The sequence below is a fragment of the Hyperolius riggenbachi genome, chromosome 2 (assembly GCF_040937935.1).
Source record: "Hyperolius riggenbachi isolate aHypRig1 chromosome 2, aHypRig1.pri, whole genome shotgun sequence".
NCBI lineage: Eukaryota > Metazoa > Chordata > Amphibia > Anura > Hyperoliidae > Hyperolius > Hyperolius riggenbachi.
Window position 1 is genome coordinate 51,105,682 of NC_090647.1, and position 16,399 is coordinate 51,122,080.

The 16,399-nt window shown below is 44.1% G+C and overlaps 1 protein-coding gene across 1 annotated transcript in view; it reads left to right on the top strand.

Moving 5' to 3' along the window:
- TYR (tyrosinase) overlaps nt 1-16,399 on the top strand; it is a 59,022-nt gene that overhangs the window by 15,497 nt on the left and 27,126 nt on the right. The window contains exon 4 of the mRNA XM_068264874.1: nt 9,971-10,152. Coding sequence (XP_068120975.1) covers nt 9,971-10,152 — 182 coding nt within the window. The remainder of the gene's footprint in view (nt 1-9,970; nt 10,153-16,399) is intronic.

Below are 16,399 nucleotides of genomic sequence, written 5' to 3' on the forward strand. Positions count from 1 at the left end.
CATAGCTGCAAATAAATATTCCATACTAACCTCACCGTCAGTTCCTCACAAACTCACCATTTTCTTCTTACAGTGATCCCTTCCAGTTCTGACAAAATTTTAATATATCAGTTGCTGTCAGTTATACATCAGCAGCTGTCAGTTACCACTGAATGTGCAAGGTAATGTCCATGTTTCCCTATGGCTCAAGGGGGTGATATTACAGTTTACCAGTATGCTGACCAGGAAGCTGTTATGGGGGGAAGCGGGAAAAAAGGGCGCAGGCCGCTAGTGGACAAAAAGGGCGCCGCCATTCACTCTCATAATAAATAGCGTTTAATGGGCGCCGAGCAGGAAAAAAGGGCGCAGGACATAAATAACGTTTACAAACGGCACCAGGAGATTTTTAATGATTTATAAGTGTGCTTGTGGTGATTTACGTTTATAAAATGCACCCGTGCCGAATAACGTTTATAAAAATACTAAACATATTTATCTTATTTAACTAATTAAAACATTATTTAAAGTTTTATCCCTTACTGTTTGTAAAACATTATTCACAAAATAAAGCGATCAGTACGTAACGTAAATTGCAAAATATTTTTTGCATCCACAATTAGTAAAACATTATTATCCACATAATAAAGGGGGGTCTTAGGTTTAGGCACCACCAGGGGGGTCTTAGGTTTAGGCACCAACAGGGGGGTCTTAGGTTTAGGCACCAACAGGGGTGTCTTAGGTTTAGGCACCAACAGGGGGGTCTAGGGGTTAGGGATAGGTACAGGGAGGGTTCTGTGTAAGAGTAGGCTTAGGTATAGTTTTAGTAAAATTTTAGTAATAATTACTAATGTTTTACAACACTTATTACGAACGTAGTTATATTTATATCATCGTTATAAAGAATATTTTCAGATTTTATTATAAGAACAAACCGTAAATGAAGGTTATTCACAATAATATAGAATTATAACAATTAAACATAAAATATTGTTTTTTTCATAAACGTAATTATAAGTTTAACTTTAGAAACAGGGAAGATTAACGTTTTCACAATTTCCGACTTCATAAACATTAATGATTTATAATTTTGTTAAACCTTATTTGTAAACGAAATATAGCACACTATTTTTATAAACCCTATTAATGATTATTATTTAGAGTTTACACCCTGCGCCCTTTTTGTCCGGGCGCCCTTTTTGTACGTACGCGTTATGGGGTGATGGCCATTTTTAAAATGGAGGACAGAGAAATCCATTGATCACAGTGGACAAATGTGAAGCAGGAGAGGAGAAAGAGATTAAGTATTAGACTACACTGGAGGTAAGTATAGCCCGTGTATGGTTATTTTTATTTTCAGTTCAGGTTCTCTTTAAGCAAGGACATTCTCTAAATATGAATCTTAGCAATCTTGTAGGTATCACTTTAACCACTTGCCGACCAGGGCTTTCTGCACTGATCGGTGCTGCGTGGGCTCTCCAGCCCGCAGCACCGATCAGGAGTGAGCCTTGGCGATCAGACTACCCCCCCCCCCTTTTTTTCCCCACTAGGGGGATGTCCTGCCGGGGGGGTCTGATCGCCGCCGGCTTGCTGCGTTTTGCGGGGGGGGCTCCTCAAAGCCCCCCTCCGCAGCGTTTTCGGCGCTCCGTCCCTCTCCCTCCCTCTCCCTCCCCCTGTGAGCTGCGCAGGACGGATTTCCATCCTGCGCATTGAAGGATAGGCTTCAGCCTATCATATGCCAGCGATCCCCGGCCAATCAGAGGCCGGGGATCGCCGATCTGCCTTACGGCGCTGCTGCGCAGCAGCGCCGTATGATGTAAACAGCGGGGATTTCTTCCCCGCCTGTTTACATTTTGCCGGCGAGCCGCGATCAGCGGCTCTCCGGCTGGTCACGGAGACGCCCTCCGTGAACTGACATGGAAAGGCTGCTCGATCGAGCGACCGTTTCCATAGTAACCCGCAGACGACCAGTTTACGCCAATCGGCGTTAGCTGGTCGTCAAGAGGTTAAAAAAAAAATACAAAAAAAAAAAAAACTTGTTTCCAATTTTTCTGATCTGACTTTTATATGAAGTTTAGCTTTTTATTTAGTCTCAACCTAATGAAAAAGGGAAAATTAAAATCCCTGAATGCCCCATTAAATGAGTTGCAGTATAAATTAGTTATGATCTCCTAATGATGCCCATAATGCGCCCGCATCGTGTGCCTGTTGCTGACAGAAGTGTTACTTTATGAAATGGAACCCGACAGCGAGATTTGAGGAAGTGGCACAAGGTATAAAAATGTGATGCTGCGCGGAAGCCTTGTGTCGTGTTTACATTATATATGTCCCCCGTTGCCTTTTGCGTGATCGATTTTTCCTAACACTACTCCCCCTGGACCTGTGCAGAGGCAGCTGTCAAAATTCCACCAGAGCACGAGTCTGCTGCGGTGGAAATGAATGTAATCCCTGTGATGTTTCATATTGCAAATAATGATTTGTTAGGGAAGTTGGGTTCTCAGATCGTCGCTCCGCACTGCTAATGCTACCGGACTCTGCTGGGAGCAGTTTAGGAAGCACAAACAAAATTTGGTTTAAGGCAAAAGAATAATTTGCAAAGAAAGCAGACTTTCATTTTTTATATATATATTTTTCTCTTGTAGTTTTAGTGGCTTGGACTGTAGGGAGTAAGAAAATTAGTAGCAGCTGTAACAGGTTGGTTTTCTCAGTCTTTGCAGATGGTAAGAGAGGCCCTATTTGTAGTATCAGGGCAGTTTCTATGCTAAATTTCACCCACGGCAGGGGTGTAAAAAATCACCCCCTGTGGTGCCAGGTATAGATGCCCGCAGTATAGGTTAGCCAGGGATAGGTTCCCCCAGGGGCGTAGCAATAGGGGTTGCAGAGGTAGCGACCGCATCGGGGCCCTTGGGCTAGAGGGGCCCCAAAGGGCCCTCCCTCAACCATAGTATTAGCTCTCTATTGGTCCTGTGCTCATAATAATAACTTCAATAGATACTTTGAATAGTGGTAATTCTTAACAAACTGTTTCCCATCCTTTTCTTGCACCTCTGACATTGTAGTTGCCCTTGGCAGGTTTTGGTGCACCGTATCAATTGTTACGTATAGAGTGCTTGGGGGGGGGGGGGGGCCCATTGTAATACTTGCATCGGGGCCCACTGCTCCTTAGCTACGCCACTGGGTTCCCCCCACTATAGGTTAGATAGGTGCATCCAATAAAGGTAGTCACTATAGTTGCCCTGAGTATAGATTAGATAGGTAGGTGCCCCCCAAGTATAGGTTAGATAGGTAGGTGCCCCCAGTATAGGTTAGAAAGGTAGATGCCCCCAGTAAAGAGAGGTCCCCCCAGTATAGGCACAGTGGTGGGGGGGGGGGGGGGGGGCGAGCCGGCATAGCTAGTGACTTCCTATCCCAGGCGTCTGTTGCATTGGTAACAGCGCCCCCTGTGATGACCTGCTCCGCAGAGGCAAGAGAGGCTCCAGCCTCAGGGCGCAGTGTAGGAGGGGTTGCACAGCTTGCCCAGCTATCATTCCCCTTGTGTTTGAAACAGAGAGAAATAAGGAAAAGGGATACATGGCAGTGACTGCAGCCAGATAGCTAGATATTAAGGTGTTGGTGGTCCTGGGGCTCCTGTTAGTCTAATAGCAATCAGTGTGTGACGGATGGGGGGGGGGGCGCACTTTGGTGTCTCAGCCTTGGCTGCTGGAGGACCTTGTCCTGGCTCTAAGCGAAAGGAATATGGAGGCTGCCATATCCATTTCCTTTTAAGCTATACCAGCTGCCTGGGTGTCCAGCCGGTCCTCTGCACCGAATACATTCAACCATAGACACTGAACAAGCATGCAGTAGATCAGGTTTTTCTGACATTGTCAGATCTCAGAAGATTAGCTGTATGCTTGTTTCTGGTGGTGTTCAGACACTGCTAAAGCCAAATAGATCACCAGAGCTGCCAGGTAACTGGTATTGTTTAAAAGGAAATAAATATGGCTGCCTCCTTTATTCTTCTCACTACAGGTGTCCTTTAATTTACCAGAATTATTTGAGATCTAAGATAAACCTAAGCAAGCACTCAGAGTTGGATTACTGGCAGGACTGTTTTTCACCAAAGGCATTCCCAGGCCATTGCCTGGAGCGCCATTGGTCCTGGGGGCATCATGCCCTTGGATTAATCCCCGCCCCCAACCTGAGTCATACTCTGCATTTACTCACTTGGCCCAGGGGAGTGCAGGAAGGGGGTGCGCAACAAAATACGATTGCTCTTGGCGCCCAAACTTTGCTCCTAATCATGTGTTTTTTTTGTTTTTTTGTTTTTTTTTTAATTGGCTTCTATGGCGGCGCCCTTTTTTCTGCCTTGGCTCTTGTGCCCTTTTTTCCTGTTTTCACAATCTCCCACCCACGCTATTTACTATGATTAAAAGCAAAAGCACAGGGACAAAACCGCTTCAACTGGCAGCCAGGTCACACTGGCTTACTATATCAGAGTTGAATTTCAGTTTATTCCCCAAATATACGAGTTCAAAGGGGAAAAAAGAAAAAAGCTAAAAGCAAATTCACCCTTTCTTTCCGAGGCTGTTTCTCAAACGGCCAGCATTCCTTTGTATTCTTTTGAAAAAGATTTGTCGCAGTGCTCAAGGTTACAGCAGATCTTAGTTTCTGGGAAAGCAGGCAGTGTATCTATCGCAATATGTTTTGAATATTATGTGTTCATTTTTTTTATTTTTGTGAGTATTTAGCAGCTTCAATGTGATATCTACATTTGTTTAATGGATATCTTGGAAGTTGAAACCTAAACCACATATCCATAATTTATATTTTACAAGAACACAAAAATCAGAGGTGCAGGGTTTTGTTAAATATTGTATGTGGCTGCATTGTTTGGTTTTTTTTTTTGTGTTTTTGATTTGTTTGTTTTTTTGCAAAATAAATGGATACATTTCCCTGAATTTGACGGATCAGAGGAAAATGGCGCCTAGTGCCTATGCTTAAAGTGACACTTAAGTTAGAAGAAAAACATTTTTTTACTCACCTGGGGCTTTCCTCAGCCCCCTGCAGCTGATCGGTGCCCTCGCCGTGTCCCTCCGATCCTCCTGTCCCCACCGGCGGCTACATCCGGTTTCGCTGTCACCGGCCGTCAGGCTGGGAACACGAGTGATTCTTCGCGTTCCCAGCCACAATATCGCCCCCTATGCTGCTATTGCGGCCTCCCTTCACGCTAATTAAATTAATGAAATTCATGTAACTTAAATCAGATGTGATCAAAAATTTTGAAAACATAATCATGTTGTTAACGATAAAATACTATAATAATGCTACAAAATAACCATACATATTATGGATGTTAATTAACTATACACACAGCATATCAATTTAATTACCTCGCATAACGTTACATTTTATTAAATATGATCAAGGTTATACTAATTTGAGAGTAGAGAAGTCAGGTTAAAGTACGAAAAGCTATTACCAATAATTAACAATAAACTAAACGGTGAATAACAAAGTTTTTTTTTTAACGTTAATTACCAATAAGCTGTATACAAATAACCGCTTATCGTTCAATAACGATAAGCGCAAAAAGACTTAGCAGCAACACTGTGCGCTATTATTTGCAGGCGCCATTTTCAGATGGACCCGAATTTGAATTTGATGCTGGTGTCTTAAGGTGCGTACACACATGCGACTATAGTCGTTTGTAACGATCGTTCCCCGATCTTTACCAACGACAATCGTTACAAAAAACGAACCACCGACTATTAAGGCAAACGACGAACGAGCCAAATCGCTACAAAAGAAAGTTCTGTCTCGGCGGATTTTAACCAACGACGATCGGTTGCAAAAGTAGTACATCGTTGGAAACGGTCGTTCGTACTAGGCTTGACATGCGCATATTTACAATTTCTCCGTGAAACTTCTCATTTTTATGCGCAGGCGCAATAGTTGCTTTACGTGATGTAACGTTCATTCTAACGATCAGATCGTTACACACCTTTTAAAACTATCTTTACATAAGTCGTTCTTTCATCAATTAAAAGTTCGTTCGTCGTTCTCAACGAACGATCGTTGTCGCATGTGTGTACGTAGCATTGGTTCCAGCAGTAAAAAAAAAGTACTTAGCTGTTGGAGTCAGAGTAGCTAATCTGCCTACCCACTGTCTACCAAGAAACAATACCACAGCAAGGCATGGAGCATTTTTAATAGTCAGTAGTGGCTCCTTTTTGTCCATGGGCCTCACTTGGTGCTAATACCAAATCCCTACTGCTTACGAACAGTAGATGATCTATGAGGCCTAGTGCACACCAAAAACCGCTAGCAGATCCGCAAAATGCTAGCAGATTTTGAAACGCTTTTTCTTATTTTTCTGCAGCGTTTCAGCTAGCGTTTTGCGGTTTTGTGTAGCGGTTTTGGTGTATTAGATTTCATATATTGTTACAGTAAAGCTGTTACTGAACAGCTACTGTAACAAAAAACGCCTGGCAAACCGCTCTGAACTGCCGTTTTTCAGAGCGGTTTGCGTTTTTCCTATACTTGAACTCCCTGGCGTTCTATTAAAATCGCCAGGGAGGCTGCGGGAGGGTTTTTTTTTTTTTATAAAAAAAAAAACTATTTCATGCAGCCAACTGAAAGTTGGCTGCATGAAAGCCCACTAGAGGGCGCTCCAGAGGCGTTCTTCCGATCGCCTCCGGCGCCCAGAATAAACAAGGAAGGCCGCAATGAGCGGCCTTCCTTGTTTTGCTTCCCTCGTCGCCATAGCGACGAGCGGAGTGACGTCAGCCGACGTCCTGACGTTAGCCGCCTCCGATCCAGCCCTTAGCGCTGGCCGGAACTATTTGTTCCGGCTCGCAGGGCTCGGGCGGCTGGGGGGACCCTCTCGGGCGGCGATCAGGCAGGACACGCGGCTGGCAAAGTGCCGGCTGCATGTGCTGCTTTTTATTTGGCGCAAATCGGCCCAGCAGGGCCTGAGCGGCGACCTCCGGCGGTAATCGACGTGTATACTCGTCCATACCGCCAAGGAGGTTAACATTGAGTCAGAAACGCATCCGCAATCCAAAATCTGCAGCAGCCCGGGAGTATGCGTTTCTGCAAAACTCCTCCCGCTCTGGTGTGCACCAGCCCATTGAAATACATTACCCTAGCAGATCCGCACCCGCAAGCGGATCGCAAACTGCAGCCGAACCGCTCTGGTGTGCACTAGGCCTAAGAGCTGGTAACAGTAAATTCGGGCGCCTGAGGCTAGTGGACAAATCGGGCGCCGCCATTCACTCCTATAATAAATATCGTTTAATGGGCGCCCGATAGGAAAAAAGGGCGCCGGAGAAAAATAACGTTTTAAAAGCGGCGCCCGGAGACTTAATGTTTTATTACTGCTTCTCATGATTACACATTATTTAATGATTTATACATTTTTAAATATTATTTTTAAACGAAAAACAGTACAATATTTTTTTTCAAACATTATTTTTAAACGAAAAACAGTACATTTTTTTTTTTCATTATTTTTAAACGAAAAAACCAACAGGGGGGTCTTGGGTTTAGGCACCAACAGGGGGGTCTTGGGTTTAGGCACCAACAGGGGGGTCTTGGGTTTAGGCACCAACAGGGGGGTCTTGGGTTTAGGCACCAACAGGGGGGTCTTGGGTTTAGGCACCAACAGGGGGGTCTTAGGTTTAGGCACCAACAGGGGGGTCTTAGGTTTAGGCACCAACAGGGGGGTCTTAGGTTTAGGCACCAACAGGGGGGTCTTAGGTTTAGGCACTAACAGGGGGGTCTAGGGGTTAGGGGTAGGTACAGGGAGGGTTACTTAGGCACCAACAGGGGGGGTCTTAGGTTTAGGCATCAACAGGGAGGTCTAGGGGTTAGGGGTAGGTACAGGGAGGGTTACTTAGTAATTTTTTTTTTTAAACGTTATTATACGTTTCACTATTTAAACGAAAGATTAACGTTTTTTACAATTGCCGATTTAATGCACATTATTTAATGATTTATAACTTTATAAAACATTAATTTTAAACGAAATACAGTACAATACATTTTTAAACGTTATCCATGCTTATCGTTAAAAACCCGGCGCCCTTTTTTCCCAGCGCCCCTTTTTAACGTACGCCTAAGAGCTGGGGGCCACTGGATCTAGGAAACCACTAACTTAATCATTGGTAGCGGATTAAATATTTTTTAGGATAGTTTAGGATTAGATTTTTTAGGATAGTTAACAATCCTCATAACCTTGATTATCCTTCAAGAACCTACAGCTGTCAAAGCATCACTATACTCTCTTATATTGCCACGTTGTTTAAATATTCTGGCCAATAAAGTCCAACTCTATGGGGGGGGGGGGGGGGGAATGTACTTTTCAACCATGTAAAAGTCAGATTCTAAGGCCCATATGCAATTCACTTTTTCTCCTTAGTTTTCTCCAAGTTGAAATTCTCACACCTTGGCCTCGATTCATCATTGTCTTTGAGATAACTTTTTCCAGTTTGTTAAATTACCGAATTCGAAGTTTAGCGATTTCTAGTTGTATTCATCAAGGTTTTTCGGCATTCGGTGTGAATTCGATAACCATTCGGTAAACATTCGGTAACGTATCGATATTTCCATTTTACAGCAGTAATTTAACACAAGGCCATCAGATTCCCATGGAATTGTGGGTAAAAGGCAGTCCTTTGAGCACTACGTAGCAACATTCTGAATAGGGCTTAACACCTGGACCAGGATTCTGAAAGTGGTTGGGACAATCCCACAATTTGATAGGAGCCTTTTCTAAAAAATTATAGTGCAGCTAGCAAATTAGTTAACCCTGGCACTGCCTGTGTTCTCTTACAAGATGATTCAAGAGAAATGCAGATGTCGTGTTATAGCAAATAAATCTATTCTCTTACAAATGTATATGGTTGCAGACCTTATTCTTGCCCTTCTGTGCCTTTGAATCACTCTCAGCTGATACATAACCACTTCAAATGGCTCCATCTTCTCTGTCAGCAATGATCTGACAGGAATAACGACAGAGCAGTGAAGGAGATAACTAATCCTAAATGTAACGCTAAACCACGCCCACTTTCTTTTTCATGAATTGCACTTTCTTCCGTTTTAGCGAATCGTTACCGAATGTTCGCTAACAGCTGTAGATAACTTTGATGAATCCTGAAATGAAGTTAACAAATTCGGTATTTTACCAAACTGTTGTCAACAAATTTGCTAAGTGTTGATGAATCGAGGCCCTTGTCAATAAAATGCCTTTTATACCCCCAGCAAGCAAGAAAATACACAAAATTATTTTGACAGTACTTTATCTACTACTTTTTAAAACTTTTTTTTATTTGCAAAGACTAAAAAGTTATATTAAAGAGAAGATGAAAAATTATCACCTGGGAGAAAACTTGGGAGAAAAAGGAAATTGCATATGGGCCTAAAAGTGTTTTTTTTGTTTTGTTTTTTTAAACTAAGTATGTGTTTCAGTACAGCATATCTACACCCCTTGAGACTTCATCTTAGCCTCTGGGGCATAGATATACTTACTCCGCCACAATCTCCCTCCACTCCACGTGCGCACGCTCTTACCCTTGCTTTTGTCACCACCCAACAGTACACTGATTGGTGAATGGAAATTAGTGTTCCCAAATCCGATCAAACTGTCTGCGATCACTGTCATCAATGAGATGCCGGTGGTCATTAACAAAGTGAAAGTATAAACACAGTGCTCCCTGTGTACTGTTCACAGTACACAGGAATAAAGGGGGTGACATCTAGAGGCCAAATAGTAAAAATACACTTACACACACTAAAGTAAGTAAAAAATAAATCCCCCGTTAATTAACCCCTTACCTCCCCTGCTATTCCATAGTTGCCAAAATAAAACACTTCAAATAAAAGACCTCAAATAATAAATGCTTCTGGAGTTGTACTAGACCAGGTTTTTTTTTTATGCATACAGTCCACTATTGCTAACCCTTTGTTGTTGTTTTTTTTTGTTTGTTTGTTTTTTTCCTCTCTATTTTTATAGTATTTTTGAACAGTGGCTCCGAAGACATCGGCCCTCGTTGGACGCTTTCCCAGAAGCCAATGCTCCCGTGGGACACAATCGTGGATACCACATGGTTCCATTCATTCCATTGTTTACCAATGGAGAGTTCTTTGTCCAATCAGGAGAGCTGGGATATGATTATGACTACCTGGTGGCATCAGGTAATCTATTTTGTACTTTTATACACAAGACTTTGCTAAAGCATATTTCTGCATAAACGCACAGGTCAGATGAATGGGAGTCTGCTGCTTATTCTCGATTTGGGGAGGAAAGCAGGACCTAGGCATGTGCCTAGGGTTCCTTGTAGGTAAGTTCAGCTCTGCTCTATGCACTTTTAAAGTGTAATTCCAGTTACATGAATAGAACTATTGTCTTTCCAAGCAGCCTCCCTGCTGACCAGTCAACAATGTTTATTACATATTGCTTTCATTATAGTTTAAAATATGGGCACTCTGATTGTTGTATGAATATTCCCCCTCCTCCTGCCTGACTCTAATTCTATGTTTCTCCACCTTCTATTTGGAGGGACACACATTGACTGACACCTGTCTCTAATGCCTAGTATACACAATGCAATTTTCCAGCACTATTCAGCATTGCCCCACTTGGCACGTGGCACTTGTCACGTGGCAAGTGACACTTGCCGTGTGACAGTCAGACAGCAGAGGAGAAGACACTAGTGCATACTAACTGTCACACTGCCACTGCTCACAGCACAGCAGTTCTATAGAAAGCTAACACAGTAGGACTACTACTCTAACAACTACTAGCAATGACTGCAGTACTACAGTACTAGTAACTACACAAGAACACTGTAATCCTATCCCCTAATCCCTATACAAACCTATACCTAAGGCTAATAGCTGGCCAGCAGGCACACCCTCTGACTGTCACACAAATGACATCAAGCTAATTAATTATTTAACAATCATGTAGTGATAGTGAAGGGGTTAATCACTGAACAGCTTTCGGTTTATCACTACTAGGCCAGCAGCACTGGAGCACACACTCTGACTGTCATACAATGACTTCAATCAAGCTAATTAACGATGTAACAATAGTGTAGTGATAGTAGTGAAGGGGTTAATCACTGAACAGCTTTAGGTTTATACAGCCCTTGCTAGGCCACCAGCACTGGAGCATGTCTCAGTGAGCATTCAGCAAGCTAATACGATATGTCTCATCATGGCAATTGGCAGCCCTCCTTATTATACGGGGGGCTGGCCAGGGTTCCTTTCTGTGATTGGTTGCTAGGGCTTCTGCTGGGAGCCCTCTGACTCCAGGACGTTATCTCCTTAGTTACAGTATTTTGGATCTGGATATCTGCAATATCCGCGGATATCTGATATTAAATCCGGAATCCGAATCGGATAGCGTAAAAAAAGTTCTGATATCCGGGTTACCCGGATATCCAGAATCTTGATGAGCAGCCCTGAGCAGGATGGTAAGACTTCACTGCTCCACTGCAACCGGCAGGAGGGATCCTTGGTGTTTCTTTATTTTGACTTTTTTAATGTTCAGTTCAGGTTCTCTTTAAACTGTACCATTGGCAGAGCCTTTTTAAAGGGAACCTAAACTGAGGAGGATATGGATTTTTCCTTTTTTAAAGTAATACCATTTTCCTGACTCTCCTGCTGATCCTGTGTCTCTAATGCTTTCAGCCACAGCCCCTCAACAAGCATGCAGATCAGGTGCTCTGACCTAAGTCAGACTGGATTAGCAGCATGCTTGTTTCAGGTGCGTGATTCAGCCTCTACCGCAGCTAAAGATCAGCAGTACTGCCAGGAAACTGTTATTAAAAGGAAACATCAATATCCCTCTCAATTTAGGTTCACTTTAAGGGAGCCCCTCAAGGTCTCCTTTTTGTGTGCATGAAGCTGAACACCCGTGAGCGGTGAACATATATGAATCGGGTAGTGAGATTGGAAAACTGACTGGGTTTAATTAAAGCAGTCTTATGCTACATACACACTTGAAAGATAAATGAAAGATCACAGACCAATTTTACCCTCTTCCATGTAGTATGAGAGCCATACTCTACACAGTCTATTCTATGGAGCTGAACTCCCCATCAGGTAAAAAAATCTTTGCAAGATGCTGCACACACAGATGCTGTATACATGCAACAGATCAGTATCTGCAAAAGATCCGTTCTGCAAAAGATCCGTTCCTGCAAATTGCATTCATAGTCTATATCTGCAGATCCTTATACACACCTTGTTTAATGGACATTCATCTGCAGATCAGATCCACCAGGATAGATCTTCAGATCTGCAGATGATTGTCAGATCTGCAAATGAATGTCTGTTAAAAAAGGTGTGTATGAGGTCTGCAGATATCATTTTGCCGGAACGGATCTTTTGCAGATACTGATCTTTTGCATGTGTAAAGCATATTTGTGTCCAGCATCTTGCAAAGTTTTATATCTGATGGGGAGTTCAGCTCAATAGAATAGACTGTGGAGTATGGCTCTCATACTGCATGGAAGGTGGTAAAATTGGTCTGATAGCTTTCATTTATCTTTCAAGTATGTACACATCATAAGATGTCTCGACATGGCACTCCAGCTTTGCAATGATGGAAGCACACAATCGCTACCCCCTGCTTCTCCCGCGCTTTCCTCCAGGGATGGTTGTAATCAGCCATCTTCGCTACACTGGAACTATGCATAGTTTTACGCAATTAAGCTTCGTTAAACTACGGCGAAAACAAATATTCGCTTCGTATGCATTTCGTAGACTACGCGTTAAATTACGCAGTTGCGCGTACGGATGCTTATGCCCGCATGCAGACAATTTTACGCACTAATTCCTCTTTAACTGCTTGTACGGGAACTCTTCTATGCGTACATTCCCCGTAATCGTATGCAGAAAATTAGACGCGAGTAACGGATTTGTAGTTCACTATGCAATACACATGTTAACTATGCACAGTGGGCGTAAGCAACATGTAGCGGTACTTCGCTACGCGTAAATTCTTAAGCGTAGTTTTGAAACTTCACCTACGATGCGTAGATGCGAACTACGATGCGTATATTCGCACTGGCGTAGTTTCTGCTCATCCCTGCTGTTCTCTTACCTGACGGAAAGCCACTGCATGGCATCTCTGCAGCTTCGCATGAAGGCTGCATGGTTTCGGTACACGTTTTATGATTTTTTTTTTTTTTTTTTTTTATTTTTACCACGTACAGCATGAATAAATAGTCTGGAATAGAAAAAAAATGGAACAGGCGAATATACCCAGGACAATGCTAATTACAGCCATTGTATTCATGGGTAGTTTTATTAGGACCATTAATTCTACAATGTTAAAGGCTTCAGAGCATATTCTCGGTTTACGTGTCGCTCATCTAAACTAGATGCCGCTGAATCTCCTCATTGTGTATGCGAGGGATGGCGGGAGGCACATTCCGTATAGCTGCAGCTTGGAGGACTGGGAAAAGCCCAGGTGAGGAGCCTGACAGATGAGAGAATACCGGGGATGCTTACTGAATAACGAGCTCCAGTAGGATTGGCCAAAGCTGGTTTGTAAGACCACTTCATTACCTCCAAAGGAGACCACCTACATTCTTGAAAATATAGTTTAGCATCCGTAGCAGAGGAGGAGGGTATTTCACTGTATTAGCTATATGTCTATCTATATCTATGTATCTCTGAAGCCTAACTATCTACAGAAACTAGTACAGCTCCTATCCAGAAATGAATTGAAAGGGAACAGGGGAGTAACTAGAAATCTGGCCCCCCTGCAAAAATGTTGATGCCTCCCCTGGCCTCAGGAACGTTTTGGGGCAGGAGGGGTCGCAGCATGAGTGGTGAGCGTGGCCACACCGGCGGGAAGGGGGGATTGTGTGTCCCCCCCCCCCCTTCACCTTGGGCTCTCCCCTCATCGCTCCCTTCCAGCATCAATTAGTGGCGGCGGGGAGGGACACATACCTCCATCCACCGCTGAGGTCCAATCTCTAAGTGCCTCACGCTACTTGCCATTTAAACGGGAATTGGAATCAGACGCTTATAGATTAAAAAATCCGGTGCGTGGAATGCATGAAAGTACGTGTTCCTGCCTGGCCCCTACTGCCACTAATTGATTCTGGAGGGGAGCACTGAGGGGAGAGCCCGAGGTGAGAGAGGGGGTGGGGGACTTTTCCCCCTCCCCGCCGATGTGTGGCCATGCTCTCCCCTCATGCTGCGACCCCCTCTCCTGCCCCCAAAAAACGGCCCTGTGCCCCCCCCCCCCCCCCCCCCCCCATGGGTACAGGGACTGCAGCCCCTATTGTAATGCCACTGGAAGGGAAGGAGGCGCTCCAAAAATATTATCTAAAAACCATTTAAAAGGTAAGAAAACTTACCTCAAGAATGAAGAAAAGCCGAAATAAAAAAGTTGTATTTTTATCATAAAACACACCAGACAACACGTTTCATAGGAATGAACCTACTACTCCAGGTCAATGAGCAGTGCGGAGCGCATGTAGGGATGGGTTGCTTTTAGTTCAGGCAATGCATTTTTTTAAACCCCTATTTGCTATTCACTATACACTTTTTCCTCAACTCTGTAATTTTAGCCCAATCACAGAACTCTGAAGCACTAAACCAATCAGAGAATGCAAAAAATACCCATTTGAAAAACAGAAATCGTAACTGGAAATCAGAAAAAGGAAATCCGCGGAATCGGTGATTGAAACCTGAATTTCTGCAGAATCAAAAATCTGCATTTCCAACCATCCCTGGTGTATCCCTAGCATACCGGGATCCTCAGGAGGGCTTCTGTAGCGGGGACCCTCAGGAGGGCTTCTGTAGCGGGGACCCTCAGGAGGGCTTCTGTAGCGGGGACCCTCAGGAGGGCTTCTGTAGCGGGGACCCTCAGGAGGGCTTCTGTAGCGGGGACCCTCAGGAGGGCTTCTGTAGCGGGCACCCTCAGGAGGGCTTCTGTAGCGGGCACCCTCAGGAGGGCTTCTGTAGCGGGCACCCTCAGGAGGGTTTCTGTAGCGGGCCCCTCAGGAGGGTTTCTGTAGCGGGCCCCTCAGGAGGGCTTCTGTAGCGGGGGCCACGGCAGGGCTTCTGTAGCGGGACCCGCGGCAGGGCTTCTGTAGCGGGACCCGCGGCAGGGTTTCTGTAGCGGGACCCGCGGCAGGGTTTCTGTAGTGGGGCCCTCAGGAGGACTTCTGTAGCGGGCCCTTAGGAGGGCTCCTGCAGTGGGAAAAAAGGATAGTTTGTTTTAGGATTGGAAACGGAAGTTTGCTGATATTCCTACTATTGTAATTATCGTTTATATCCTGTGCCGAATTTGCTAGTGTCTATTATGGACGTACGCATGAAACTAGCATAGATGGCTTATTCGCCAATCCCGGAGGAGTGAAAATTGTCAGGACCAAGTTTCTCCTTCATAAAAAATTCAGCAGGACAAGGCCGCTGAGCTATGATAGTTTCACGCCTTTTCAATCTTTTCCTATAATCCCTTGTCATCGTAAATATGCTAGTTTAATAAACTAGAGCCAATATTCCTAAATAATTTACGAGCCACCATCCTCCGCCTGCGTTCCTTTCTTTTAATCTCGTGTTTGTAAATGTTTGCCGACTATGTAGTCTGTTGAAAATGTCATTAGGCTTTGCCAGCCGATGTGTTGCTGTCCGATCGATAGCGCTAGTGCTGATACAAAACCTGCAGATACATCATGTGCTATTGATACAGTAACGAGATAAGCGAGGAACGTGTAGTGCGGGGTAGGGAGGCTCCTGGCTGGCTCAGTCCTCCTGGGGCCTGTATTACAGCTGTCCTAGGGCCACAGATCTCTGAAATACAAGGTTGCCAATGAGATGTGCGTCTGCGAGCATGTTGTGTATCGATATATGGAGATGTTAACGGTACACTCAGCAGCCTAGAGAATAGATAACGCAGCTCTGTGATCAATAATTCCAATCTGCATTCTAGATAGAACATAAATCAATTGGGGAGCCATTCTTTGGTTTATCCTATCCGGTTTTCCTTTTTTAACCACTTCGCCATATCTGGACGCATATATCCGTCCAGATAGGCAGTGGTGCTGCAGCCGTGCGCGCGATCGGGCCCGCGCGCGCTCCCGCTGCCTCCCGCTGCCCCCCCCCCCCCGATCAGTGAATGGGAATATAATTCCCATTCACGGATCTAAGTCCCCGGCAGAAATACCGACGCTTTCTCATCAGAGAGCGTGGTATTTCTGCCCCCAGGAAACTTCTTCTCCATTTTAGTTCCTAGATGCGACATCGTTCGCATCCAGGAATTTTTTGAATGTGGCCATCTTGTGGCCACATAGTAAACTGCACCCACATACTTGTATTGAATAAAAAAATACATTATATTACATCTAAAATTGGCTATTTACCTCCCAAACTAAAATTACCCAAATACATTTTTGTATTAAAAAAAATAAATAAA